General features: G+C 43.9%; 1 protein-coding gene across 5 annotated transcripts in view; it reads right to left on the reverse strand.

Annotated features, from left to right (window-relative positions):
• Positions 1 to 227: 227 nt before the first annotated feature.
• Positions 228 to 26,968, reverse strand: part of Scaper (S-phase cyclin A associated protein in the ER) — a 379,070-nt gene continuing 352,329 nt past the window's right edge. For all 5 annotated transcript variants that reach the window (XM_052760973.1, XM_052760997.1, XM_052760990.1 and 2 more), the window contains 3 exons: positions 6,304 to 6,495; positions 3,588 to 3,639; positions 228 to 866 (listed from right to left, as the gene is read on the reverse strand). In XM_052760973.1, coding sequence (XP_052616933.1) covers positions 763 to 866; positions 3,588 to 3,639; positions 6,304 to 6,495 — 348 coding nt within the window. In that variant the 3' untranslated portion in view covers positions 228 to 762. The remainder of the gene's footprint in view (positions 867 to 3,587; positions 3,640 to 6,303; positions 6,496 to 26,968) is intronic.

Raw genomic sequence — 26,968 nt, forward strand, 5'->3', positions numbered from 1 at the left:
GTTTTTGGGTCGGTTTCCACAGCCAGATCTTTCTTCGTAATTATTATCAATGTCATTCAGGCTCGGCAGAAGACCGCTTAAGGAGTGACCTCCTTACTCCCACCCCGCCCCCGCTGCCCGGCCCAGACAGAGCTGTGTGCCCATGACTGCCTATATTCAGACACGTGGCCACCTTCACTGTTTCTTTTACTTCCGTGTTGTTTCAAATACATTATTTAAGACAATACTTGATGCTCCCAGATTTAAAAAAAAAATTTATTTTGGACACTAAATTTAGGTCAGCAACGCTAATAATTCACAGTGTTATCTCCCAGGGAAGTCCCGACCAGTGCCTGGGAACTCTAATTTCAAACAGTCCCAAGGCTTACGGAAAGTGTTAATTACACAGGTCTCAACTCCAAGTCTTACAAGAAAAACTTAGAGCAGGTTAAATGTCTTAACACTTTCTCAAATTTGTGTAGCTTTAACGTGAAAAGTCAAAACTGAAAACTGCGTTACTTCATTACAAGAATGATATTTGCTAATTTTATCCATATTACAAATGCAAATTACAGTATGGAAGTAAACAAACTTCAAAATATTGTGCATAAATGAAACAAACTCAATTAGCAAAATTAGGAAGAACAGTCCAGTCTGTACAGTCTTTGTAAACAGTGCACAGGAGCATATCTACAGCAGGGGAGTATAAACACACCAGGAGTCCCTTAAGAAACAATGGAAAACATTAACAAAGGTACTCAAACGGAATTAGCTACAAAACATTTATTTTTTCTCTTTTTTCAAGAAAAATTGCCGGGCTTCTTCCCAGGCCTGCTGAGGAAATCTGTTAACCAGCTCCAGGTAGTCCCCAGGGTTCCCGAGTTTTCCTAAGGGAGAAAGAAAAGAGACTAAAAAGTGACTTCTAAAGGCACAGAAATTAAGCTTATTTTGATATCTGAGCACAAATGGAACTATACATTTCTAGTACATTTTCTGTAAACAACGTTTGCTTCATCTTTACATCAATCTACTATAGCATAAATGTTATAAACGTATTTTACACACAATTCAGTTTACACTTCTAACATTCAGACTTTAATCTATATATAACACATTATGAAATAATTACTTTGGGGCTCCAGAATATGAAATAGGTAACAGGGTGACAGCTATGTACACTTATTTTTGAATGGGTACATCTGTATGTGAAGGGTGACATCATTATTATTATTGTTGTTGTTGTTGTTGTGCTGGGGACTGAAGTCAAGGCCCTGCAGACAAGAACCAGCTCTTCCACTGACTCACAAACCTGGCCTAAATGTTGACTTCTTTTTCCTAAAATAATCTACTTAATTTAAAACATACATTTAGGCATAACTTTGGAACTGTTCAAATCTGGCATTCAGCAGCTATCTAGAAGAGCAGAGGTGACCATCAGCAGCATTGCTGACCCCCCAAAAAACTTGGTGTAGTCATTAGGCAGCAGATCTGGATGCTGGCACTGCTCCTTGGTGAGAACCTGGGAACCCACAGCTGCTTGTACACCCAAGAGGTTACCTGGACAACAACTTCAAAATGCCTGGACACATTTTATGAGGACTTAATCAAAACAAAAAGGGAACCCATGACAAAAGTGAAAGCTGGACTTGGGAGGCAGAGGCAGGCAGATCTCTGTGAGTTCGAGGCCAGCCTGGTCTACAGCGTGAGTTCCAGGACAGGAGCCAAAAATACACAGAGAAACCCTGTCTCAAAAAACCCAAAAAAGAAAGTGTAAGCTGGATACGTGGTAAACTGACATCTTAAAAAAAAGACATTATTTGTCAGGTCCCATTGTGTAGTCCTAGCTAGCTTGTAACTCACAGAGATCCACCTGTCTCTGCCTGCAGAGTGCTGGATATTATTATTATTATTATTATTATTAATTTAAGTGTGGGTGCATGCATACACAAGTGCAGGAAGCACCCTAAGAGGCCAGAGGTATTGGATCCCCTGGAGCTGGAGTCACAGGGGTTGTGAGCTGCCTGATGTGGGCACTGGGAACTGAACTCTGGCCTCTGACCCTCACTCCAGTTTTCTTTAATAAGCATCTTATGAACTGTCACTAACGATGCTGGAGCGGAGCAGAGCAGAGCACACCTGTCTGCTTGCAGTTCTGTGTGTGGAGCCTGCTGTAGCTGCAGCAAGGAAGGCAAAGCCAGCGCCCCAGCTCTCCCACCCTCACCCCGGGAAAGAGAGGGAAGGGAGGCAGTTTCTGAGTCCAGACTCCTGAGGAGTGACTCATCTTTTTTAGGACACAAGAAAAAGAAGAAAGGCCTTCTACATAGCTATACTGGCAAAGAATATTGTTGCTCAGTTAAAAATAAATATATTAGAATTTTTGAAAAAGTATTTTCATATGCTTAAAAATTAAACAATTGTACTGATTTCCTCCACATGTCCGAATAGCATAAAAAAAAGAAAAAGATAAAAGAGGCTGTGAGTGAGTGAGGGCAGAACTGAACTTGCACACTGGCTCCACGTGAGACAATGGTGCTAACTGTAATGCCGGGGACTTGGATTTCTGGGAAGTTGCCTAGTTTTCTGTTTACTTTGCTGAGTACCTGAGTCAATAAAGCCTCACATTTTTTCATGATATTGTAACAGTTTTGTTGTATTTTCTTCTGTGTACTTTGTAACACCTGCCTACTGTAGATTTTTTTTTTTTTTGTAATGACAGAGCCAAATGGTCTCCAAGTAAGGGCTTCTTGGTGGGTGCCCCAGAGGATCCTAATGGGTAGAAGCAGGCCTCTCAATAACTACAGTTACATATTTTATTTCATTTTATTTTTTTGAGATAGATAGGTTCTCATGTAGCCCAGGTTGGCCAAAGGTGACTTTGAAAGGATTCTCCTGTCTCTACCTTCCAGTGCTGGGATTACAAGCATGTGCCACTATGTCCACTTCTAAAGGAACACTTAATACTATCAAACTCATGGAGGACTTGAAGAAGGTTGAGACTAGGACTCATTAATCACATTCTGCCACAACAGGCGGAGACGAAACTGTACTTCTCAATTATAGCCTAGGTAGTAGGATACTTAAGAATGTAAAAATGAAGCTTAAAATTCTCCATCTCTGACTCTGACTGTGAGAACACCTCAGCAGGAACAAAAGTGACCCTTTACTTCCACAACTCTACTAATTGGATATTAATTTTTCTCAATGTAAATTTTCAATTCAAATAGGTCAAGTGCTTGAATTTCGGGGTCTAGCTACCGTCATGGACACTTATTTTGAACATGGACAGGGAGCCCATGTTAGGCACTGAAGTGTTTATGAGTGACGTGCGTGGGCCAGTAGAAATGCTGTATCACTGGCTTTCCCATCATTAGTCAGTATTTAACAGATCCTGTACCAGGTAAGAATGCAAAGGTGGTTTGTGCTTTTCTTCATTTCCAGAGGCTTTTCTGTAGATTCTGGTGATACAGTAGATTTCTTTACTCTTCAAGAATTTGGTGTCTGAACCTCATGTACTTTAGGTGACACAGGAATTCTCTCTTTGGAAAAAGGAATGCAAGCCCATTCACTTAGCTAACTCACACATGGAACCTAGTTTCAGTGGGACCTACCTTTGGGATAGGAAGACTGGTTATCCACAGGACCCGGAGTCTGTGCAAAGTCCTGCATGAGAAGAGAGAACTGGGTTGAGATCAACACTCTGCAAGGTCCCTCTGAGCATGTGTCACAGTCACACGCATTATCTGGTGCACAGACACAACAGCAGAACACGAGGCTGTGCGGCCAGATTTCCTCAAAGTTGAAACCAAGTCTCCTGTGTGAGGACTGCCCCGGGTGCCTGTCCTGGAACAGGGCTGCCTACAACCACAACTGAATACCCCAAACCTAAAACCTAAGCCAAATGTACTATTTTAAGTTAACAAGATTTTTAAAAGGGTTTTTTTTTTGGGGGGGAGTTAAGGGGTTATGATCTTCTTAATGTAAACCAGGTTGGATTCAAATGAGTGATCCTCCTGCTTCATTCAGGCATTATAGGTGTGCGCTATTATGCCTGGCAAGAATTTTAAAAAACTACGAATATAAGAGTCCTTATAATCCAGGACATCCAGGGCTGCTACACAGAGAAACCCTGTCTCAAAAGCAAGCAAGCAAGCAAGCAAAACAAACAGAAACCAAACCAAATCAAACCAAAAGTATTCTGCATCTAAACCTTAAAGTTTGGTAAAATGACTTTTAGATGGAAACTGAAAAAACTGTAGTATATAAGTCTTTAGAAATCTATGACAGGCCATAATCTCATTTTAACATTACTTTCTAGCGATTATTAATAACCTATATATGGAATCATTACACATTTATAAGATGTGTTATTTTCTTGAGCACAATGATTTATAGAAAAAGTTATTTAACTTCACTAGTCTAGTCTAAGAATGCTACCCTAAATTAAGAAAGAAGTAATTTCGGTACCATTTAGCAAAACTGTATTAAATATGGTCTATTTGGAATAGCTGTAATAAACGTCACCCACCTTTTACTGCAGTTTTGGATTTCACTCACATTTTTGTTTTTGAGTCTCACTACCGAGTTCCAGCTGACCCCACACTGTCTTCTTCCTACTTCAACTACCTACGTGCTCTACTTGTATTTTGAAAGTATTCTTTAAGAAACTACTGTGGCACACGTGCAAGCTTGTCTCCATTGGGGCCTCTCGGCTAAAGCTATAAAAAGCTTCGCTCCCTCCCCAGGCCATGGCCCTCCTGCACAGCATTCACCTCCTACCTGTCATGCTCCTTGGCCTTTCTGCTGTTTAGGAAAAGTCTTAAAGGTGGTTTTTGTTTGTTTGTTTGTTTTGTTTTGTTTTTTGAGACAGGGTTTCTCTGTGTTGTTTTGGTGCCTGTCCTGGAACTTTGTAGACCAGGCTGGCCTTGAACTCACAGAGATCCGCCTGGCTCTGCCTCCCAAGTGCTGGGATTAAAGACTGTGCCACCACTGCCCAGCGACACTGTCTGATCTTAATGCTTGCTCCTTCCATATCTACCGCCCGGCTTTGAAGGTGGGTTTTATCCGTCTTATTCATGATACAACTCCAGGGTCTAAAGAAGAGTCCAGCACAGAGCGCGCACTCAGAAATTACCCACTCAATACAAGAGTGAATGATTCCAGTGGAAAAGATCACTGTCTGAAAACATACTACAGTGTATTTTCTACTTAACGACAGAGCTGCTTTCTCTAATCTTAAGGTTCTAAGAGCAGAGGAAGAGCCCTGAGCTGAAATGACAGCTTTACAGTATAAGATTCTATTAAGATTTTAATTTAATCATGAGTCAGTTTGAAATCATGCAGAAAATAGGACCCAGACTCAAATCTAACAACTAAGCTGAAAAGAACATATCTCTAAGTCTCCTTGCCCGAGCTGTGCTTACTAACTGATCCTTAACAGAGGTGGTAGGAGAGAGGCAGGAGTGCTGACTGCGATAAAGAAGGCCGGGAAGTCTTCAGCTGTCCTCCATGGCTCCCAGGCAGCTGCACAGGCTCACACTGACAGAGGTATCTGAACATTAGCCAGCACAGGGACAATACACACAGAACTCTGCTTTCTGTTTCACTGCTAGGAAGGACAGGAAATATGTGCAGCAGGGAGCGATTTCAGAGCGGAACATTTGAAAAAAAAAAAAGGGCCATTTCATAAAATAATCATCCACAAAGATATGAAAAACCCTAGTTTAGAACTGTCACCTTGGCTTTACCCCTGCCAGCTCAGTGAGCTGATTTACACGTGGAGTTCGCACTTTCCACAGCACCAATCCTGATTTCAGTCCTACAGAATTTAGCTGGATCAGGCAAATACAAGGCTGTACTTCAAACTTTTCGATTAAAAAAAAAAAAGCAATCAAATAGGTTTTATCCCAACTTTGTACACATGCAAATCATATTTATTAATTTTAATATTCAAATAAACCCAAATTTTTATCTTTCTTCAGTAGTTATCCTCTGTACCAAGATGAAAAGGCAGACCCATGTGATGGTCGAAGCCTTAAAGGAGCCTGGTGTCCTGTTAAACAGATCCCTAAGTACAAGTTTCCATTTTGTCAACGGCAAAAGAGCTTTGTGATGAAATCCTCCAGGCAGGGGCATGCAGCACTCCACCCTGTCTCTAGTAATGTGACTTCAGGCTTTTTTTTTTTTAAAGAAATTACTTTTTTAAACACAGACATAGGTAGAGATTTAAAAGCAGCTTGGAGGGCGAGCATAAAGCTGCTTCAATGTTTACTTTTCAGTCTCATGAGTTTGTCCATAAAACAAGAGAAACGAGGCATAAGAAAGTACCTGAATGAATGTGGCCAGCAAAACACAGCTCATCTCTTGCTCCAGAATGATCTTGTTCTGAAGGTTGTTGTAACTAGCAGCGATAAGCGAAGGGAACAGCACTTTGATGAGCCTTGGGTCACTGAAATACTGGAAGGGCAGCTGGCAGAGCTTCTGTAGCACCGTTGGGTGGCGGCCGGACTGTACAATTACCTACAACAGAGACGGAGCTGGGTCAGCTGCTTCAGCCCTGGCCTGCCCCTTCAGTCAACTGTTGTTGGTCCAAACCAGAGACCATACTGAAGGAGGTAAAGACAGAGAAAAGCGCTTGACTCCTTACCAGAGCTTAACGCAAGTGATATTTGAAAAGAGCCAAAATTTTGTTTAAAAAATCTCATTTCTCAACTTAAGAAAAAAGATTCCAAAGGTTCTGTGGCCATTTAACAATCATACTCCACACTGAAGGGCACAGCTTCCACGGAGAGAGACCTACGGAAGGGACTTAGGATGCACAGTTTTAGCAGAGCACCCTCAGGCTGCTCAAAGCAGCCTCCTGTTTCTTCAAACAGAGCTGTTCCCAGCAAAGTAAGACAGTGTCTGGGGGCAGCCCTGCCCACTGCAATCTCTGCCTGACTTAGCTCACTGCACGTAGCTAGATGGATTCCGTATGTAGCCAAGTCCGAGGAAGAAAAGGGACTGATTGTAGGGATGGAACGGTTCCAGCTATACAGGCTCTCAGTGATCCTTCCTCAGTCCCCACTCCTTATCACGGTTTCCATCAGTGCCATTGACTCTAAAAGGAGGACTGTTTAGATAAATGAGACTGTTGTCTTGTGGCAGTCTGGGTTTACAACTGTGTGCACTTTAATAGGGCAATGCGATCAGTGGACTGGCAGGGACGCTCTCCTAACTCACTCCCTAGGCCAAAATGATAAACTAAGAAATGCCAAAATCAGATCTGTTTCAAGTAACTTTGATTAGACAAGTCTACTACGAAAGAGCAGGGTGACCCAAAACTCACTTCGTAGTACTGGAGGAAACCCGGAGAAGGTTAGGGACACTGTAAGAGCCTAAGGTCAGGACTGTAAATTGTACTCGGAAAAACACAATTTTACAGGTACACACCCAGACAGGACGGCATTCAAATTGAAACCAGAAGGACAGAACAAAACAGCAGAGGCAGGAGAAGCATAAATTACTGGGATTTACAAGTTTTCAAAGTACTTTTAACAATACTTTAAGAACACATTCTCAGATGATAATGCAGTGTGGTTTAAGGACAAAATCAACAAAGTAATAGTTCGCATATTTCTGTTCAATAGCTAATACGACATCAAAAACTTTAGAGAATGTTGATAGGGACCTGTTAATACCTTCAAATCCATAAGGCATTTTAAAGACTCGCACTGTGACAATTCTGCACATGGCTCTGTGATGCCATTTCGGACACCAACTGAGAAAATGTGCTCTGTCTACCTCATTGATAAAGCTTCCACTTAAATCTTTATTTTAATTATTAGCTACATATTTTGTAAAGCAGCCAAATGGTCACCACTTCAGAATTTATAACGATGCCATTAGTGAAATTCTTTTTCTGCCCTCTTTGGGCAAAAATTAAGAAGTTTTTCTTTTTCTTTCTTTCTTTTTTTTTTTAAAAACTTCATTGTTAAAATGCCATTATTGGAAGATTCAGTAATTCAAAAGGCATTAAAAGGAGCCAGTGTGGCTGGCATAGACACAATGTTAACTCAAAGACATCAGCTCCCCCGGTCCTGGTAAATTGGCACAGAGTGTGAGAGCATCAGTTGAGTTTATTTCAGCCTCCTGAAGCAGTGTTCCCTAGGGACTTGACATCCCCTCAAGGAACAGCACTGACTATCTATCCATTACCTGTGTATAAGAGCTCACCAGCAGTTAGAGGTGCCCTGTTGGAGGCCACTAGTTTTAGGTCTTTGGACAGGACAAGATGCAAATGAGCACAGGACGGTTTGGTAACCTTGTGTTAAGGAGCTGTGGCTGTCAGATTGCCTGTGGTAGGACCCAACCTTGTTATCTGTAAGGAATCTGTAAGGGCCTGAGACCCTCACTCACACTTGGCTGTGAGTCAGTGAGACACTTCAGACACCGTGGGAAGGCAGTGTCAGGAGGTCCAGAAAGTGTCCTGAGACGTGTAGGTTAATTCAGGTGGGCTTGGGGCAGAGGATGTAATGTAGTGAACATGAACAGTCAGCTGCATTAGGTAATCGCTCTCCCTGGGGGTGGGGAAGCGAGTCTGGGAATATAAATATCCTGACTTTGATGCTCAAGGCTTCAAGCACCAGGAGAGTGGGCTGTGGGGCTTGTGAAAGATGCCAGGCTGAAGGCTGGCCTCGGTTTTATTTCCCCATTCATTCCCAGGGCTTAGGATATCATCTTGGACTGCCTTTCAAACTTTCCAAAATCAGCAGGAAGTTAGTAGAATAATCATGGAACTCAAGGATCTTCCTGAATGCATAATTAATCAGCTCAGACTTACAATATCTGTTGACCTTCTTGATGGAGCTGTAACTAAGTCAGTAATCATTGGACTGTTACTAAGTCCGTAACCAAAGGACTGTCTTTGTTTAGGCAAACTGACAAACCGCCCAAGTCCTAAGGTGAGCATTGATCCTGAGCCTGGTCAGGACACTTGCCTCCTCTTTCGGGATTCCCACAGAGCCTCCTTCCAGAGCAAGGCAGTACTGTTGTGAAGTGCCCTGGCCATATGCTTCCCTAGTGGCTAAGGTCATCAGCTAGAGATAGAAGTCAGGAGCAGGTACAGCCCCAGTAAAAACAAGAAACTCTTTCAAATATGCTGTCTACTTTCAGATGCTGAGTTGGGCTCCAATACCAGCAAGAGAAGTCTGGGGAGGTGGATCAGTGGGTGATGGTGCTTGCCATCAAGCCTGAGAACCCACATGGGGAGGAGACATGGTATAAAGAGATAACCAACTTGTGTAACTTGTCCTGCAACTGTCACACAAGCACAAAGGGGCACACTAGCACTGTGATGTACTCACATGTACACACACATGCACACTCGTGTACACACACAATAAATGTAATAGATCAAGAGAGATGGAAAGTGACCTTGACCTCAGGTACAGTTATAAAATAGGTGCTCACTGGGTGTGGTGGTTCACGCCTTTAATCCCAGCACTCAGGAGGCAAAGGCAGGCGGGTCTCTGTTGAGTTCAAGGCCAGCCTGGCCTACATAGTGAGTTCCAGGACAGCCAAGACAACATAGAGAGACCTTGTCTCATAAAACCAATAAAACAAAACAGATGTTAATCAAAGAGTAGCAGATCTGGGGATCTGCCCTTACACACCCATTAGCTGAGTAGCCTTTGGCAAACTGTTTAATTGCTTTGGGTTTCAAGGTAGACAATGTTTTATTTTTTTGGAACTGAGGATCGAACCCAGGGCCTTGTGCTTGCTAGGCAAGCGCTCTACCCTGACAATGTTTTTAAAAGTAGTTTCTTTGAAGTCTCTCTCATACACAAATCAAATAGTTCAATTTCACATACAGACATAGCAGTATTAACATGCACCCCAATAAAGAAAGAAAAAAATGGCCCAAAACACTGGACTTTTAAACATATTCTTTCTCGGGGTTGGGGATTTAGCTCAGTGGTAGAGCAAGTGCAAGGCCCTGGGTTCGGTCCTTAGCTCTGAAAAAAACAAAAATAAAAACAAAAACAAAAACATATTCTTTCTCATTGGAAGATTATATTCCTACATTTTAAATTTGAGAAAAGTACTATACATTTCAAGGCTTTACAGCCACCCTTCAATCCTGCTCTGGGGAGGGCCATGGCAGTACAGCTCCTCTGGTCTCCTAAGGAGAGGCCAAGGGCATACTTGTGCGTTTTTACCCAGTTGCCCTGTGATCCATAGTGTTTTCTTTAGTGTCCCTGATGAGGGATCGATCACAGATGGAAGACAGAGCCCTATGATGACTACTCTTTTGTTACAAGCAATGATTCTGGAAGTTGTAGCTGTAGAAAAAGGAAGTGGAATCCTGTGTAGAGAGGACCAGGAGGAACTGGATGCCAGAGAAAAAGGACTCTAAAGAGGATGCGTGTATGGGTGTGTGTGTGTGTGTGTGTCTAGGACAGACAAGTGAAGTTTGTGGTTCTTTAATTTGCTTTGGATCCTGGCCACCCACTAGGCCTCTAACCAGAGAATGGTAACTTCAGCCATCATTTGTGGTACATGTCCCATGCCAAGTGATGTGCTAATACCATTGGAACAAAAGAAAATAAAGAGTGCTTTTCCTAACACACAAACGAAGATGCAATATGCTGGGCAGGATTAGTTAGACATTAGTTTTGTGGGAGCTGAGGTATTTAAACCAGTAATCATAATACAAGGGGTCTGTTGAGGGTGCTGTACTGTGGGAGGAGAGACTTCCTTGCTCAGGTTCTCTAGAAGTTATATCAAAAGGGTGGATTGAGCCGGGCAGCGGTGGCTCATGCCTTTAATCCCAGCACTCGGGAGGCAGAGCTAGGCGAATCTCTGTGAGTTCAAGGCCAGTCTGGTCTATAGATCGAGATCCAGGACAGGCACCAAAACTACACAGAGAAACCCTGTCTCAAAAAAACCAAGGTGGGGGTGCTGGAGAGATGGCTCAGAGGTTAAGATCACCGACTGCTCTTCCAGAGGTCCTGAGTTCAATTCCCAGCACCCACATGGTGGCTCACAACCATCTGTAATGAGATCTGGCACCCTCTTCTGTGTACATAATAAATAAATCTTAAAAAAAAAAAAAAAAAAAAAAACCAAGCGGGGGAAAAAGGATAGATTGTATGTGGAAGGCTGGATCAGATGCAGACACTTGGAAACTCACAGATTCAGTATCAGATTGTCTTAGCTGACCACAACAAAATATACCATAGGCTGGAGGGACATAAGCAACACATGTTTATCTTCTACCGCTCTGGAGGCTAGAGGTCAGAGTACCAAGCATGGTCAGACTCCCTAGAGGACCTTCTTTCTGGCTGCCCAGGTGTGTGCTCACGTAGCCTTTCCTTTGCTCAGTGCAGTGGGGAGTGACACTGCTATTATTCCTGTAATAAGGCCACCAACCCACTGTCCACTAGAAAGGCTGCCATCACTCTCCAGGTGAATAGCTTTCCCTGGGCTATGCCACAGGAACAGTGCAGGCTCAAGAGTGCTGGTCTTGGGGCTGGAGAGATGGCTCAGAGGTTACGAGCACTGACCGCTCTTCCAGAGGACCCGGGTTCAATTCCCAGCACCCACATGGCGGCTCACAACTGTCTGTAATTCCACTTCCAGAGGATCTGACACTCTCATACAGACATACATTAAATAAATACATTTTTTTTTTTTTTTAAAAAGAGTGCTGGTCTTAGACAGTTGTAGGTTCTAGGTCTGCCTCTGCTCGTAATCAATACAACCACCCAGTTAATTTAGAGTTTTTTTCCCATAAAACCAGTGGATGGAAGCTTTGAAGGTTTAAATGCAGACCTAATGTGTCTATATCTGCAGAGCTAGACAGTGTTAGTTAGGATACTCATTACCTCACCAGCTCTCTGCCCTGAGTTCTCTGTTGGACCAGGAGCAGAGCTCCCACCCAGCCTAACAAATGCTTTCCAGCATCTCTCCCCATTTCTTTGGAGCAGAGGCTCTGGCAGAGGCTGGCTTCAATCATCAGCAAGCTTAATGCCACCTGAGAAGCCATTGCTGAAGTTGCTCCCTGGCCTTGCCTGTGCAGGACAGAGCTATGCAAACAGGGTTTGGGGTGCCAGCCAGGATCTTGTGGTGGCGAAGTAGGAAATGCGTTCTGACAGTTTTGAAAAGAAAATCCTTGCATAAGCATGATCCAAGAAACATAGGTGAGTGGTGCAGAGCAACAGAGGCGTAGCACTCTGTCTGTCTCTCTCTGTGTCTGTGTGTCTGTCTGCTCACATGACTTTGAGGCTACTGTGCTGGACTTGTCACTACGAAGACTTATTGGCTCCTAATTCATATCCAGGATGAGCTTTCCTGACACACTTAAGGAAATCCTTAAGTGCTGGAAGACATCCCAAGCAGCACAGCTGACAAGTCAGTTCAGCCAGGTGCAGTGGTGCACACCTGTGACTCCCAGCACTTGGGAAGTTACGGTAGGAGGATCAGAAATTCAAGGCTAGCCTGAGCTGAGAAGCATCAAAACTTCCCCTGTCTCTCACCACCACCCCAGCAGCAAACAGAAAAATGGCTGGATTTTGTGGTACTCTGAGCCACAGCATCTAGAAGGATGCCAGAACTGAGATTCTCAAGGTCCTGAGCACCAACTAGGGAATTCTGATCTGGCTACAAGGAGAGATCTGGAATGGACTGGGTAGCACTGGTGTCTTCTGAGGTATGAAGGGATGCAGGGCTTTTAGGCCACTGTGTTGCCAGGACCTCAGCAACTCCCAGCTCAGCGGAGACAGCTCTCAGGAGGCCCCGCTAGGCCCTCTGTCGACACCATCTGAGGCCAACTCTGAGGTGGGCAGACAGCGACGACTGCTGTTATAAAGAGGACTCAAACTTCAGGAAGTCCAAGAGATGTGGTCCAAGTCCCCAGCCAGTCTGGGCTGGAGCTGGGCCTGGAAAACTTTTAACTCCAAGTGTTGGCTTGTTCTAGCCTCTCAGGCCATCCAGGGCCACCATGCTCACAAGGCTGCCCATTCCTGGGTAGAGAAGCTCTCCTTACCAGTTCTGAGCTTACTCCCGTGATTCAATCTGAGCCAGCGGTGTTTTGTGTGACAATGCCAACCCAGATAAAGATGAGCATGACCCATGGCCATTTTAAACAGACAAAATCAATCAACATATACAGAGTAAACTAACACAAAAGGCCTTTCTTCTAAAACACATGCTTTTCTTGGCTCAGTATCACATGGCCAGTTCTTGGTTATGTGCTGGGCTGTGTCAAGGGTATGTTTCAAATGATCAGTTTTATTAATGGGAAAGAGAGAAATGATTGGCGATGGAGCAGGACTCCCAAGAGTGAACAGTTAGAACATCTGATTCCAAACTGAGCACTGTCTTGCTGTGGCTGAGCACCTGGCCACCTTTCCAGTACCTACAAACCCTGTCATATTGGACATTTAATGAAGATATCTTCTCAACATCTTTAAATAAAAGTGACCGGCATGCTAAAACATTTTTTATTGTTATTTTATGCGTATGAGTGTTTTGCCTCTATACATGTGTGGCTGGTGCTGGCAGAGGCCAGAAGAGGTGTCAAGTCCCCAGCACTGGAGTGCTGGGAACTGAACCTGGTCCTCTGGAAGAGCAGCCAGCGCTCTCAGTTGCCGAGTCACACTGTAGCTTGCGGTTTAACTATGCAGCTGCAGTGACATCAGGACTTCCATCCTGCTGGACTGCTAATTCCCCAGCCCGGGAGCAAGACTCCTCCTCCTCTGTTGGAAGTCTCTGTGACAGCGGGGGCGGGGGGGTGGGGGGTGGGGCGGGGGGCTTGACTCTTCCAGGTCTGCATTCACTTTAGAGACCTCTCGTGAACTTGATGGGAACATGCTTTTTCTAATCCATACATCTTTAGTGTACCTTTCTCCACTGTGGTCACCTTTTAGTAGATTTTATACTGGAAAGAGCAGATAGTTTGTGGAGGTGTTGGGCTAGGGGTTAACAGCAGCTCTATACGCAGTCCCCCTACCATATTTTCCATGTTTTCAGGCTGACACACTTTATCTGGAATTCTTGATTAGTAAATTGGTGATGAATTATCTATATAAACGAGAATTCACACATCCTTTGTCAGTGTGTGGCCTACTTGGGGACCTCTCAATTCAGAGTACAGGACTGACTCAGAGTGGCAACTGTTCTCTTTCTAAGCAATGCTCACTTTAAGCCTAATCTTTGGTCTTCATTTTTTAAAAATGCTGTCATAGAAAATATATCTAAATATTAATACTTGGTATGGCCCTGGTATAATTCTGTCAAAAATCTGAATAGAAGGAGGAAGAGATAGAAGGAGGAAAAAAGAGAGAAAATACATGGAAGTAGGAAAGTGGGGCAGAGGCTAGCCTGCAGACTGCACACCCATGTGACAACTGTCCCACTCACTTTAGGATCCCAAACGAGTTCAAGGTCCCGAGAGTCATATAAACATGGAGAGCAGTCCAACCTCCGCACCCCTTGGACACTACTTTCCCCTAACTGTGACCACCTGGGCTGCAGCCAGAGCAAGCAAGGAAGGAACGATGTCAGCAGGCCTCTTAGCAGGGAGGTGAGACCAGCACCACATGTCTACTGAGAATGGACACTGCTCAGAATGGGCTAAGGACTAACTGTGTCAGAGAACTTTCCATCCTTACAGAATGGGCCATCTTCCTACAGGCTAGTTACCCCAGGAAGTTCTGCACACTCTAATGCAGTGTAGCAACTCATGCTTCCAAAGCCAGCACGCACATGACAGCTCACAACCATCTATAACTCCAGCCCATGGGGATCTGACTGACACTCTTTGCTGGCTTCCCTGGGCACTGCATGCACATGGTGCACAGACATACATGCAAGCAAAATACCCACACACATAAAGATAAAATGAAGGAAAAAATAGAGCGAGAGAGTGAGAAAGGCTAAAATAGACTGAAGTGAACCCTAGTTGGTAAAAGTCCCCAGACTGTGCTGAGGGAAAGTGCTACTCTTTGTCATTACTACTTGTCACTATGCCTCGCATAGTGCCTGGTAAATGATAGCTTTCCCCTCAACTATTTGGGAAAAGAATGAATGAGTTTGGCTTTTAAAACCAAGCTATAAATTAGTTTTGGTTTCTAAGTTATTTCAGGAGCTCATATCTATCACATCAGAGTCCATGGGCTGCTCACCATAAGGCCTTAAAGGCCCTCAGTTAATACTGTCTTTGGATCTGTAGGAGCAGATGATGGAGCTCTTTGGCATCTTGGCACAGTGGTTTAGGGAGTCAGATGTGTGTGTGTGTGTGTGTGTGTGTGTGTGTGTAAGGGAGCAGCTTCCTTCACTATGCATGGACAGTTGTTGTGTCAGACTGAAGAGCAGAGCAATTCTGTCTGTCAGTGTGGTGGGGTAAATGGAGTATAGAGGAATGAATGCAAATAGTTAAAGCTCACCAGTGCAAATTCCTTGTGCCTAAGAATTCCCAATTTGTTTTTTTCCTTTTCTTGTCAGAGACAAGATGTCCTCAACACAGGGGTAAAAATAGGTGTCTAGACATCTAAATTCATTAAAACAGACAGCTAAGAGAGGCTGTAAATCACTGGAACAAAGAATATTATTCCAGCAGAGTAGAAACAAAGTAGCTGTTGCATTCCTGTCTGCAGACCTGGGTCTGTGCACTGCTGGAGGACAGGCAGCAGCTGAGGTGGGCAGGTTCATCAGTTAGTGCCCTTGCCAGCTGTCATACTTGGAACCAAGGCTCATGACAGGAGCAACAGGACAGGACTGTCCCTGAGGCCAGCAACTTCTCCATTTTGTTTTTTTAAAGAAAATGGCACACCCCAAACACACCCCCTCATTTCTTTAATCCAGTGCTGTGTGGGGAGGGTGGGAGCGGTGGCTTTGAACATCCCAGCAGAAAAATGAGAAGATTCTGTCCACAGATCAAATCTTATCAAATCAGAGTGGTAGCAAAGAAACCCAAATGTTCCTTTGTTTAGTCCTGCAACAGTTTCCTCTTTTTCCAAACATGGCTCTCCCATAGGTATTTCTAGACTGGGGTTGACTGCAGAATTCTTGTAGGCTGCATAGGTGGTAGTAGTCTTTGAGCAGTGGCCTTTTGAGTGCTGCTCCTGGATTCAGTGCTATGTAGCAGCAGTAGAAAATCCAGGAAGGAGGAAGAGAGAAGGAAAAAATAAAGAGAGAAAGCCAGGGTCAAGAGAAACAAAACCTACAGTTGTTGTGGACTTGGCCTGACCTATATAGTGGAAACCAGGTGGAGCCCAGAGACAGGGGTCTCCTCATACAGGGAGGGGCGAACTGAGAAGGCCCTGAACTAGCTTCCTGAGGGAAGTCAGTTCTTTGCTGGCATCACTAGCAGAGGAATGGGAGAGCACCCCTGGGCAGGGTCCCTCACTCTGCTTCTGCAGGGAAGAACAGTGACTCGGGACTATTGGTACCAGGTCCTGGGTGCTGGGCATTCAGTGTGGAGGTCTGACAACAACCTCTCCATTCTCCAAATACTGGATGGACTATGAGCCATGTCTCACCAGGCCAGCCACATGCTAATAGCACCAGAGGCTCCTTGCAACACAAATCTTAAATGGTCTTTTAATAAAAAATCTGGAGCCAGAAATGTTGAAAGATCAGATAGACAAAGGAACAAGCCACTGTCACGTCTCACCTCACCAATTCCACAAATTCTCTGTTTGAATGTCTCTGAGTTCTCAGTGGAAAGGGGTCCTCTCAGCCAAATGGCCTCTAGCTGAAAGGGCTTCCTCAGTCAAAAAGTCTTTAGTTCCTGTCTCCTCATGCCTTATATACCTTTCTCCACCCAGCCATTAAAGGCATGTGTGCTTCCCAAGTACTGTGATTAAAGGTGTGTGCCACCACTGCCTGGCTCTGTTTCTCTCCTAGACGGAGTCAATCTCATGTAGTCCAGAGTGGCTTTGAACTCGCAGAGATCCAAATGGATCACTGTGTCCCAAGTGCCATCACTGACTGGCTTCTATATTTAATTTAGTGGCTTATTCTGTTCTCTGATCTTCAGGCAAATTTTATTTGGGTACACAATATATCACCACAGCTCCTCATCTCCCAGAAGACAATCTCCAAATTCGTGGTCACCACATGTCGCTCATGACCTAGGCTCTGCCTCATCTCAGGCTTAGCTCTTGTCCTCACTCACAGGCTAAGCTTCAGTCATAGTGAAGAGCCTGCAGTTCCTTGCACCTGGCAGGCTATTTCATACCGCAGTACCCTTGCTTATGCTCTCTATGTATGCTCCCCTCGCTGACCCGGGAACTTCTACTTCACATTTTGTATCTGCACAAGCATTGCTCCAGTTGTGAAATACTGCTATCACAGATGCCAGTTGTTTGCCGTTCTGTTTGAACCTCACTCTTCAGAACATTAGCAACATGAAGGCAAGGACGTGTTCTATCTTGTCTCTCACTATCCTGGGTGTCTAGAACAGTGCCCGGTGCATTGCAGGCATCTTGCAAAGTCTGCTGAAGGAAACACAGGCTCAGCACTAACGGCACTGAGCCTGGCTTGTGGACTGTAGGCATTTGTGCGTCTCTCAGGACATGGCTTAAAACAGGGTGGGCATTTAGTAAAAGCTGACAAATAAGAGAAGGAATGACTGATGAATGTCTAAAGGGCCACAAAATTCACAATATTGGCATTTCCCCAAGAATAAATCACCCTCTAGCCTTCTGTTGCCTGATAGAGCCTTTTTTTGAATATTTCTCAAATCTTCTTCGAGGAAAAGAGCTGTAGTTTAAAAGAAGCACATTCTAAATTCCTTCCAAACACATCCTGCAGCAGAAGCTTATGCTAGACCAGCTCATACACTTGGTCAACACTAAGAGTCACAGGTTCTATGATTCGTCAGAGATTATACCTAAACCCTGTCTCCATTTCAGTTCACATCTGAGAAGGAAGCCTGCTTTAGAGAGCACTAGCCTTGGAGATTATGCAGACTTGTCATAATCATGATCACTTTGAGGGACTAATTTGGATTTTCTATGTGCTTATGTATCCATATCCCATTTGCCACCGGGATGGAGTAGTATGAAGGAAGGCTGTTTGCCGAAAGCTCTGGATAGGGTATCAGGAGAACAAGCTGAAAGGCAGGAACCAAGTCCTTTCCTCTCTGGCCACAAGGGGAGTTGGCTACATGATCTCTGAAGGCCTCCAAGTTCCCAGACAACATCCTGTCCTGTGTTATGAGCATGCACACATGGACATGCCCTATGATGCTCACACCTACAGATATTACATGTAAATATGGTAAATGAGGGTGAATTTAGAATATATATTTTTTCTTATAAAGAAATGGAAGAAGTTATTACATGAAATATGCCAATTCAAACCTCAGGGCCTAGAGTCTGATATTTAAAATCCAGCCTCTCTAAGAAAAATAAAGAACATACACATACACACACACACACACACACACACACACAGAGAGAGAGAGAGAGGGGGGGGGAGGAGAGATCGATTCTGCCCATTACAAATGGCAGGATGTAGGGAATGAGGAGGAGAGATAAGCGGAAGCCAGAATTTAGTAACACCTTCAAACACAAATTCTCCAGTGGTCCTTGCCAGCAGACCTGGGTAAGCATTCCATCCCATAAGCTGCTGCTGTGTGGTGAGAACTGCAGAGTTAACAAATGCAGAGTACAGACTGATAGGTTTTCTGGCTATAACCTAACAGCTGCCAGAGACTATGGGTGCATTCCATGGAGCATTTATGGGCTCACCAGCACTAGTCTATGACAATTTTATTTAATCATAAAAATATAATAGTAGTCAAATCTTTTTGTAGTTTCAGTTTACTGCTTTCTCAAGTAAAATAAATGGTCTCTCAGATTTCTTCTGCTTTCATCTCTCTGCTCTAAGAATAGTAGGATAAGGTTCCAATTAAGGCCCATTAAATGTTCACATTGATTCATGTGAGCCATTTTTCTAGTTTCTCTTCCTAACACAATCTCAATGCACCTCACAGTAATCTCAGTGCTTTTCAGTTGGCTACACAGAAGAGATGTATTTGGGCGTGAGGTCTTCTTCCCTCCTGCTTCTGTACCTACCTTCACTATCTTCCAGACAAGCATATGCTGACTAGCTGTCAGGCAGGTCCAGCTCAATCAGCCATGCCAGACTGACTGTCCCAGGACTCCATGGTGGCTGGGTCAAAGCAATGTGTGAAATAACAGCCCAGAGGCCCAGCTATGGGAAGACAACCCTGTGCTTTGGGTTCAAGGAGGAACCTTGGAGGCAGGAGACCCAGAGCTTTCTCCATCTTCTCAGCAGATGGGAGAACGAACATATCCTGACAGCAGAGATAACCTACTTAAGATGGTAGTAAGTGTCAGAGCTGACTTGAGTGGACGCAGGGGCTTTTCTCCTTAGGAGCAAGGAATGTGGAGGGAAACAACAACAGCTTCAACAAACCACAGGTCAGGCCGGGAATGTGCTAATCACTGAGTAACTGATTCAGTTCACTGTGTATAACAATCACATGGCATGCTATTAATACGATCTACATATCGCAGGTGAGGACATAGGCACTGGGAAGGTAAGTGGCTTGCCTAGGATCTCAGAGCTATAGAATGGAACAAATGGTAATATATTCAGTCTGCCTGGTTTCAAAGCCCAAGTTCCTTTCATCAAGCTTCAAGAGCAGACTATTAATCCCTTAGAGTGGGGACCGAATGCGGATTCTAGCACATTGCGTACTATGAGGCGGCACAGGCAGCAGCAGACTATAAGGCTGTGACAGTTTACTTTGTCAACCTGATTAGATTGAGAGCTGCTAAGAATATTCATAAAGCATTTGTGTGTGTCTGTGAGGGTGTTCCCACAGATGCCTAACTCAGGTTGGGAAGGCATGCCCTGGACGGGAGCAGCGCTGTCCCAGAGGCTGGCCCAGACGATGGAGCAAAATGGGAATAAGAACAAGCCTACCAGGAGAGGAACAATCTGCTTCTTGGCTGCCATAAAGTAAGCATGTCTGCTTCTCCTAATTGCCCACTATGCCGCACATCATGAACTTGTCCTCTCTGAAGCTGCTCTCGAGGTATTTGTCATACTGATAAAAAGTCTTGCCAACAATAGAAAATCAGGGTATCAGGATCAAGAGGAAGGGTTGTTGCTGATGATCTGACCAATGATTCATGAACTTTTGGACTAGTTTGTGGAGGAAATTGGAGACATAGGCTACAGAAGCCATAGAATGCTGTAAGCAGAGCTTAATGGACAATTCTGGTAAGAGCTGAAAATGTTGACAGGAATGTGGAGATTTCAGACTGTGTTTTTGAGGTTTCAGATGAGCATCAAGTACTCTACTGGGAGCTGGACTAGAAGCCATGTGTGTTACATTCTGGTAAAGACTGACCTCCATTTTACCCAAGCCCCAAGACTGTGGGATGAGGAGTTTAAAGTGATGGACTAACTAACCGGTACAGGCAGCCCAGCATTCAGGCTGTGGTGTGCGTCCATTGCCTGCTTTTAGCCAAGTTTATAGTGAGAACTGGGAGCAAAAGAAATTGGGGAAAGTTCTGAAAAGCTTGTGGACCAGCTAGAAAAGGAACACATTTGAAGTTGCTAACAAGGAAGGCATGGGTTATTAAAGAAATTCACATAATTAAAAATAGACTAAATCTTGGCACTAGGGCAGAGTAAAGATGTCTTGAAGATACTTCAGGAATAAGGAGGACTCTACCCTTTCCAAGGCCAAAAATACAGAAGGGTAAACTCATCTGAAAGCCTTTGCTCCGAGGAGAGAGCTCTGTAAGTATGCACATCCAAGGATGTCTCCAGACATATCCATCCACATCCAGCCCCCACCCCATCCCAGGGATCTGAGTCCACTGTAGACTCAGTCTAAGGCTAAGGGAGGGGTCATTACTGTTTGACCCAGTGGAGACCTTATCATTGCCCAAGTGATGCTGGTTTTGAAGGTAAACTGGAGTTGTGGGGTCAGGAAGGCTGCCACCAAGATTTCAAAAAAAAAAAGGAGCTGGAGAGATGGCTCAGCAGTTAAGAGCACTGGCTGCCCTTCCAGAGGTCCTGAGTTCAATTCCCAACAACCACATGGTGGCTCACAGCCAGCTATAATGGGTTCTGATGCCCTCTTCTGGCACAAAGTACATGCAGATAGAGCACTCATAAACATAAATAAATAAATCTTTTAAAAAAGACTTATTTAAAAAAAAAGATTTCAAAGGAAAGTCTGGGAGACCAAGAAATTTGTAGTAAGGCCAGAGTCCCAGGGGCTGCCCTTGAGAGAATGGTACATGAAGCTTTAAGAGTGGAGCTGAAGATGTAGTGGAGACCCAGGCAATGAAAGATGCCAAGGATGTGTAACGTCTGCTGAGAAAATTGGTAGGAAAGAACACAGCCAGACCAAGCCTGAGGTCTTGTGGGCTGTCAACCAACAAGGGCACAGAGGTAGTGCTGCCTAAGTCCCTTGATGCTTATGTATCTGTCAGAGAGTTTCCTTTTCCACCAACTTTCAAGGAGTCAGAGTAGATTTGTTGTGATACTGCCACCAATCGAGGGAGAAAAGATCCACCTCAAAGACATCTACCCCACAGCATAAGTCAACCAAACTGTGAGCTGACTAACAAGGTGATACTTCATTTTTTACAATAACCTCATGAATTAGGGCCCTTGTCTCTGTCATAGTCTGTCATAGGTCGAAAACTCTCTGTGGGAGGAGGGTCTGAGATGGAACCACTGGCCTTTAAAGCTCCCCTCACACTGTGCTTTCTCAAATATAAGACTCGCCACACCATGAACGAAGTTGTTTCCTTTAGATCTCAAAGCCCGTAATTGAAGCTATGACATTTTTTAGGAAGATAAATTATGATGATGAAGAAATGGCTAAAGTGAGTTTTAACTAAAAGCTTAGGAGATTTGGTCAGTAAGCAGAAGTGATGGGTCTTTAAAAACTTGCACCATTTTGACGTTTTCTGTAAGATGACACACAGAGAGACTTTTACCATCTCACCATCCAATATTCTTCCAAGACATAGTTATCTTATGTGCCTGGCACTGTCATATGTACCACTACTGAGGAATTTATTCTTAAAGTACTTAACATTTTAGCAGGGTAAAAAGACAAAATCAAACAGATAAAACAAATGAATATCAGGGGTAATAAATGAGTGAAGAAAAATGAATCATGGGAACTGAAAACAGCGACTACATGACTGGTCCACAGCTTAGAACACTGGCAGGTGCTATGGTAACAGGACAAGGATGAACCAAACTGTTGGGAGTGAGCACCTGAAATCACGCTGATTTCTGAGGGGAAGACTCTCCGCAGAAAGCAGCAAGGGTGAAAGTCTGAGTAGAGAGATGGGTGAGGTGTGCTTGAGGAACAGCCGGAAAGCCAGTGTTAACTGGAGTATCTGTGATTACTATCCGTAGAAATGAACAGGGCTGGAGAGAGGGCTCGGTGGTTAAGAGCACTGGCTGCTTTGGCAGAGGACACATGTCAGGTAGCTCACAGCCACCTGTGACTCCAGCTTTAAGATACCCTATGCCCTTTTCTGGTCTTTTCAGGCATCCACACATTCATGTGTGTATATGTATGTACACACACACACACTGAAAAGAATGAAAATGATTCAATTTATCTTAATGCTGGTCTGGCCACAGCTTCCTAGCTCATCTTAGAGGTGTAAATTCATCTGTTAGAGCTGGAAGAAGCAGGGGCTCTTTACCTGCAGAGCTACCATGCTGGCCTCCTTAATTCTTTTTATAGACAGGAAACTGAAGGCCACAGATGGGCAGTGACTTGCCTGAGGCCACATATGTATAGAAGGATACTAGTGCAGCCATTATGGATCTTTCTGGGGCTGACAATGGTAATATAGTTTCCTTATTTCAGGAGACCTCAAGTAAAGACTAGACTTTTACAGTCTATCTCTGGGCATTTTATTTAAAAAAGTTCCTAGCCGGGCGGTGGTGGCACACGCCTTTAATCCCAGCACTCGGGAGGCAGAGACAGGCGGATCGCTGTGAGTTCGAGGCCAGCCTGGACTACAGAGCGAGATCCAGGAAAGGCGCAAAGCTACACAGAGAAACCCTGTCTCGAAAAACCAAAAGTTCCTCTATGACAAAAGACATAGATTCAGAAAATATGATTATCATCATTCCTGAGTTAAACTGACAAGAGTCTCAAACTCTCATATTTTGTGCACATATGACACCCCAACAGACTTTTTCAAAAGACACCTGAGGTCTGTGAACACTACTGAACGACATTTATGTCTGCACACTGGGCAAGGGATCGGGGCTGGGCAATCCTTTGTCCATCTTTGCATGCTCTGAAGCAGGGCCCAGTATTAAAATAGACATGAAAGTCATTAATCTTATGTCACCCTCGTGGCCGAACTACACCACTGAAGTAAGAAAACAGAGGCTTAGTAGCTTGTGCAGGGTCACAGTGCTAAGGTGTCAAAGCTGACCTTCGAGCCTATGCTCAGATCACCATGGCATTTAGCTTTTTGTATGATCAAGTTAAGTTCAAAATTTCAGTTGCAGAGTCATCCAGAGCCTATCTAGAGTCTCTTTTCCTGCTATGTCATATATCAGGCAGCAATCCCAGCGATGGTCCTTGCACAGTGAAGTGTGACCGTCTTAAGTTCTTGCCCTAAGGACGCAGGCTTGAGGCTGCATGTAGACTCCCACACTGCCTGCTGTCTGCTTTGCTTTGTTCCTTGGCAAGGCAGCCACTGTCAACGAGGAATTTCTTAGGACCTCTCGGGTGGTTTGTGGAGTGGAAAAAACATACTTAGTGACATATGGCAGTGCACTAAAATTGTGTAGGAAAAGTCACAAGTGAGGGGGCAAGTGAAAGGTCTTTTTGTTTGGATCCTGTGAAAGGGGTAACTTTTACTATCAATTGCCAGAATTGGTGGCTGGCAAACGTCTTCATTCTAACACAGGCACACCACTGACTTAAATGTTTAGGCAAATACTACTTTTAATGATCTACCTCAAGTCCCTCAAGTACCATGTTGTTCTCTGGTGCTATAATATTGAGAATAACCTGGCTCCACAATGGCTGTATTACTGACATTCTTGAGCCCTTCTTTAGACATGATACAGTTCCATCTTATGAACGGAACTGGAGCTGTCACAAGGAAGAGCACGTGCAAAGGGGAATGCTTATGTGACAGGTGAAGAATGAGGTGCTGGCACTGGGTGAACAGGAAGCCCAACGAAGCGCTGCTCCATGGACCAGATGAGGCCAGTGCAGTGTACCAAGTGGGTGTGACTCAGGGTGGATCATCTGCCTTTGAGGAAGACAAAGAGTAAGATAAGGATGTTTGAGGAGGACTTGGGCCAGCTCTGAGCTTCTAAAGGTTGGACAGTGGTTCCGGAAACTGCTAGGCCAGTACTCTTCTCTGCCTTAACTGCTAGTCTCAGAATACAGCTGAAGTCACGGATGTAGCTCATCAGAAGAGCACTTGCCGACCACGTGTGAGGCTCTCATCTCAAGCCCCAGCACTGCAAACCAATAAAATACAAAGGAAATGAAACAAAGTTCCACGAGGGCGGTGAGACGGCTCAGCTAGGAAAAGTGTTTGCTGCCAGCCTGTGTCCCAGAACGTGAATGGTGGAAGTAGAAAACTGACTTCCACAGACAGTTCTCTGATTTACACACACACACACATGAACTGAAAGACAAAACAAACACACCACCACAAGGAAAGGCTGAGGCTGGAGCTCGGTGACAAAGCACCTGACAGGCAACACACCATAACCGAGTTTTCCTAACTGCAGGTGGACTAAGACAAAGCACCTGGCAGGCAACACACCATAACCGAGTTTTCCTAACTGCAGGTGGACTAAGACACAGACATCACTTATGTGTGCAGGGGAATGCCTGACATGAATGCAACAGATGCCTTTCAGAAATTATCATTAAAATAAATCCCAAGGCACGGGGGTGCACACATTTAATACCAGCCTAAAGAGATAAAGGTAAGAGGATCTCCGTGAGTTGGAGGTCAGCCCGATCTAATCTACACCCAGGAAAACCAGAGACGCATAGTGAGGTCCTGTCTCAAAACAAACAAACAAGCCGGGCGGTGGTGGCACACATCTTTAATCCCAGCACTCAGGAGGCAGAGGCAGGTGGATCTCTCTGAGTTAGAGGCCAGTCTGGGCTACAGAGTGAGTTCTAGGACAGTAAAGGCTACACAGAGAAATCCTGTCTTGAAAAAACCAAAAGCCAAACCAAACCAAACTAACCAACCAACCAACCAACCAACCAACCAACCAACCAACCAAACCAACCAACCAAACCAAACGAAAACAAAAACAGGAACAAACAAAAAATTAAGCCATCAAATGATCTGGAAAACACACACGGCATGATTGCAGGTGGAGCCCCACCGCCTGGGTTCCTGCCTGCTCTCATCTACCTAAAAGCATCCGGTGCCTCCAGCACAGTGAAGGGCAGATGACTGCATACATGACCCATACCCCAGCTTATCGACCCATGGGTCGTGACCTTCTTAAAAAGGTCACACAAACTACTGAGGTGACTGTGAAACCTGTGGCAACCTTGAAAGGTTTTCAACATGCAGTGATCAAAAATTAATGTGAATCAAACATGATTATTCCAAGGTAATTCTGGCAGCACTTGTCCATGTATCATGCACCTTTACTAACCCCTTGATTCTGAACACACAAGACATGCACATTTTCCTACACATGCTATACCACCCAATGTCAACAAACGTACCTGAAACACCTTGGCTCAGATTCAAGTCTATTACACTGAATATGAAATAAAGTGTTTTTACAGTACAGCCAAAGTTTCCTGTTCTTACAGAAACATAATGGTTTACTTACAAAAAACAAAGACTTCTAATACTTTCCTACTGTCATGTAAGTATCTAATTAGTATATCTTTGAATTGTATTGTGTTATAATGTTTGATTTTAAAAATTGCCATTGGAGTTGCTGACTTGAGTTTCATTAAAAAAAAAAACCAAAAAACTATGAAATGAATTTGTCTTTAGGTTAGGACAGAATTTCCAATAATTTCAAAGGCCCTAAACATACTTTAAAAAATTTTTATTTTATTTTTGAGATTATATTTAATTATATTTCCCTCTTCTCTGACCTCCCTCCAAACCCTTCCATATACCCCTTTCTGCTTTCCTTTAAATTCGTGGCCTCTTTTTTCACTAACTGTTACTGCATGTATGTATTTGCACATGCATGTATAGTCCTAAACACTACCTGGTGAGTACCGTTACCCATATGTACATTTCCAGGGTTGACCTTGCAGCACTGAGCAACGTTTGTGTGCTCTTCCTCGTGGAAGGCCACCCCTCCTGCTAATGTACATTTGCCTTTGGCACTATATGTGTATATAAGTGATGGTCTTAATATTGATGATTATAAATATCAATTAACTCTGAAAACTGCTGAAGATGCTCTATGATCTGCAGTATCAAATATTCAGCCAATATTTAATTACTTATGTAAAAATAAATAAGCACATCTATCTAATTATTATGTATATTTGCTCTAGTTTTTAGTAAATGGTAAACTTATATGTATACCAAGGATTGTTTTAAAATAAATTTCCTTATGACTTATTATCAGTAGATATTGGATTTCTATACCTATATACTCATCAGGGTCAGAAAACAATTTTTTGGACAAAAAGGGACCCTGAGTTGAGAATGTAAAGGATCTGATCTATCTTCCTGGTACTGTAGAGAGGCTGGGCAGGCAGGTGGGCCAAAGTGATCTTTCCTTTCAATTACCATAAGACTGTAGCTGGGATACCTGGAATCTATCAGGCCTTTCCAAATGAGAAAGGCAGTCACTAATCAAAATGAATATGCAAAGGTGCTTATTCCCAGGACAGTAATATTCACGCAGTCACACAATCTTTCATTTGAGTTAATTTAATTATCAGACCAAATTTAATTATTCAATACAATGTAAATAAAGTGAAGAGCTGACAGCACATATT

The sequence above is a fragment of the Peromyscus californicus genome, unplaced genomic scaffold (assembly GCF_007827085.1).
Source record: "Peromyscus californicus insignis strain IS unplaced genomic scaffold, ASM782708v3 Scaffold_11__1_contigs__length_118956290, whole genome shotgun sequence".
NCBI classification, from domain to species: Eukaryota; Metazoa; Chordata; class Mammalia; order Rodentia; family Cricetidae; genus Peromyscus; species Peromyscus californicus.